The sequence below is a fragment of the Mesitornis unicolor genome, unplaced genomic scaffold (assembly GCF_000695765.1).
Source record: "Mesitornis unicolor isolate BGI_N332 unplaced genomic scaffold, ASM69576v1 scaffold12586, whole genome shotgun sequence".
Classification (NCBI taxonomy): domain Eukaryota; kingdom Metazoa; phylum Chordata; class Aves; order Mesitornithiformes; family Mesitornithidae; genus Mesitornis; species Mesitornis unicolor.
Genome location: NW_010190348.1, coordinates 3,791 through 6,983, shown reverse-complemented (window position 1 = coordinate 6,983; position 3,193 = coordinate 3,791). Strand labels below are relative to the sequence as shown.

Below are 3,193 nucleotides of genomic sequence, written 5' to 3'. Positions count from 1 at the left end.
CCTGTCATAGCAGTGTCTTCACCACACACCCGAGCCCTCAACAAACTTCAGCTGGTGGCCAAGTCTCATCTCATTCTAACCAGGCCAGTGCACCCCATCCGCTAGAAAGGTCGACTCCAGCCCCCAGCGCTGTAGAAGACATGGTTCTGCCGGACCAAAAGATAGTGACTGGAGATAAACTGTGTTTTCAAACAACTAATGTTGCTTAGCATATGTAAAGCTATTTAAAGATAAAAAGTGCTATGAAAGTGCAATGAGTCCTTAATAGTTTTACAGAAATATCCAAAAACTACTTTAAAAGTCTTTCTTTCAGAGATGCCAATCCTGTCACTCTTTTTAATAATTTCATAGCATGTAGGTAAATGCACAGGGCATCAGTACATATCTTTCTCTTGTTCTGCGTCATTCCATTAACAGAATTAACATAAACTTTTGGGGCAAGGGGAAGCGCAACAAAGGAGATCGCAAAAAAGACTTTCCTTGAGTTGTAAGGTAGACAGACTGTGTCCATTATGCTTTACACTCAGTTCTGATTTGTACCATTGTCACCATCACATAAAATGTCAGAAAATTTCCTTCAGAAGCATTGGGAAATGGAGAAACTCAGAGGCACCTGCTGACTATCATCATTTTTTACAGATGGTAGTGACTTGTATGATGGAATTGAGATCGAGATTGGCTTCTTCATATACAAAATACATTATCTATTTCCTCCACTATGAGCCCTTCCTACAGCTCCACAAAAGTCATCCTTAAAGCGGGAATTTTCTCAGCATTACATTCTCCAATAATATGTGGGTTCATTTGGAGTACTACAAATCTTCACAACCATTCAGTACTGAGGATGACAGCGTTTCCCCCTTTAAATAGTCCTTTTTTTCATACCAGCAGCAGGTGGAAAAGTCTCAAAACAGAAGTAGTACAAGCTCCATTGCTTGGTACATGGAAAACTAAATAGACACTACACTGTAAAGGAAGAAAGGAATTCTAGGAAGAAACAGTTCTGCACCACAGGGAGATAGACTGGATGCCCATCCCACTCTAATTTCTAGTACTTTATAATTTCCTCTACACTTTCTCAGGCTGAAAGAAAGGACAGAAGACCCCAAACACAATAGAGTTAATGCAGATCTACTGTATAATCACAGAGATCCTGTGCTGCTCACAGGAGCCACTGACTTCTTTATCTCAAGCACACTACTTTCATGCAAAATTTTATTTTTCTGCAGCTTTTTTTAACCCCTAGACATATAAAGCAACAGCTTTGAAAAGACACAATTACAGTCAGTTTACTGGGTTACGTCAATATCTATTTTCCCCCTTATCCCTTATATAAAAGAAATTACGGCAGTCTGGTATTGCCCTGCCAGTATAGTTTTTCTTCCACTTTTTTCTTTTTCCACTGGCAGAAAAGCAGCATCTTAAAAGTTTTCCTGAAAGTTTTGTTACAGAGGGCATAACACATGGGGTTAACAGTGCTGTTCACATAGCACAGCCAATAACCAAGGTGCCACAGTGTCAGGGGAATGCAGTCAGAGCAGAATGTGGAGATCAAAACCATGATATTGTAGGGAGTCCACGTGATAATAAAAGCCAAAAGAATGGCACTTAAAGTCTGTGCTGCTTTCCGTTCCTTTATAAGAACCATCCGTTTCCTTTTGGTGATTTGGTTATTTATATTTGGATCCATGCTTTTGATGGAAGGCTCCTTTGACAGAGCAGCAGAACAAGGACTTATTTTTACTTTACGGCAACCATTGTTGGTTTCCCGGGTGCCGTCAGCCTTAACCACCAACCGGAATTTATAGGCCACGCATTTTTTACTTTTTTGTACGTGGCCTTTGGCAGGCGACAAAAAGTATTTCTGGTTCTCAAAATCACTTTCTTCAGGTTGGTCTTTGACAACAACATCCGTACTCTCAGTAAACTCTTCTGCTTTACCTTTAGATGGACTTTTGTAAGTTACCTGGAAAACAGAATCAGCGGCAAGTTTCTCCTCCTCTTCCGAAGACGCGTAGCTGCTGCAGGTGGTGAACTGGTCGGCCTTAGCCCAGTCGTTACAAGTGCTCGCTGTCTGAGAGGCTTTCACTGTAGCTGATGTGCTTCGACTGGATGAAGACCAGGAAGCCTGACACCTCTCTCTTTTCACCAAGTTTTGTTGCTTGCAGCTGAAGCAAGACTTCAGGAGAGCTTTCTGAGGCTTTATCATCTCAAATTCTGCCACAGACTCCGAACCCTGCAGTTCAGCAAGGTCCTTGGTACGTTTCTCTGTCTCTTTATAGATGCGGCAATACAGAATGGTCATCACTGACACTGGAATGTAAAAAGCAGCAATTGCAGTACCAAAGGTGATAATGGGCTCATATAAAAACTGTATCTGGCACTCTTCAGGTGGTACTGTTCGTTCACCCACAAAATACTGCCAGCACAAGATTACGGGTGCCCACAACACAAAGGAAATGAGCCAAGCCAGACCAATCATGATACCAGCTCTTCTGGGCGTGCGTTTGGCCCTGTAAGTTAAAGGCCTTGTAATGGAAAAATATCTGTCAAAACTGATGACAAGGAGGTTCATTACCGAGGCGTTGCTAGCTACATAGTCCAGTGCTAGCCACAGGTCACAGGCAAGGCTTCCAAGAGACCAATGGCCTATGAGTATATAAGATGTATAAAGGTTCATAGAAAATATTCCAATTATGAGATCTGCACAGGCAAGGCTGAGCAAGTAATAATTGTTGACAGTTTTGAGCTGACTGTTAACCTTGAAGGATATAATTACAAGAATATTTCCCACTATGGTTATTAAGCTTACAATTGCAGTTACAGTGGCAATGGTAATGACTTCCCAGAGGCTATGGCCTTCTAACTGCTTATGGTTGATGGATGAACTGTTTACAATAGTAGAATTGCTGAATAAATTTACTTCCATTCTCGTTCTTGGTATATTGTCATCAGGACCTTAGCACTGTTGCATATTGCTTTCTGTACTTGGAAATATTCTTTCAGAGACGGCTGCAAAGAGCAAAGAAAAAACAGAAAAAGAAAGTAGCTCATTATATAACCCAGACTTCCATCAGAGTTACCATAAAACACCTGCGAAACAATCCACCAAATTACTTGTGCTCTCTTTTTGCAGTTAGATTATTGTTCCTATCATTGTGAACATAACTAAAACACACAAACTTACATTGTA

The 3,193-nt window shown here is 41.0% G+C and overlaps 1 protein-coding gene across 1 annotated transcript; it reads right to left on the bottom strand.

Annotated features, from left to right (window-relative positions):
- Positions 1-1,342: 1,342 nt before the first annotated feature.
- Positions 1,343-2,929, bottom strand: CHRM5 (cholinergic receptor, muscarinic 5). The gene has a single exon (XM_010186382.1). The coding sequence runs from the start codon at positions 2,927-2,929 to the stop codon at positions 1,343-1,345; it is 1,587 nt and encodes a 528-aa protein (XP_010184684.1).
- Positions 2,930-3,193: the final 264 nt, after the last annotated feature.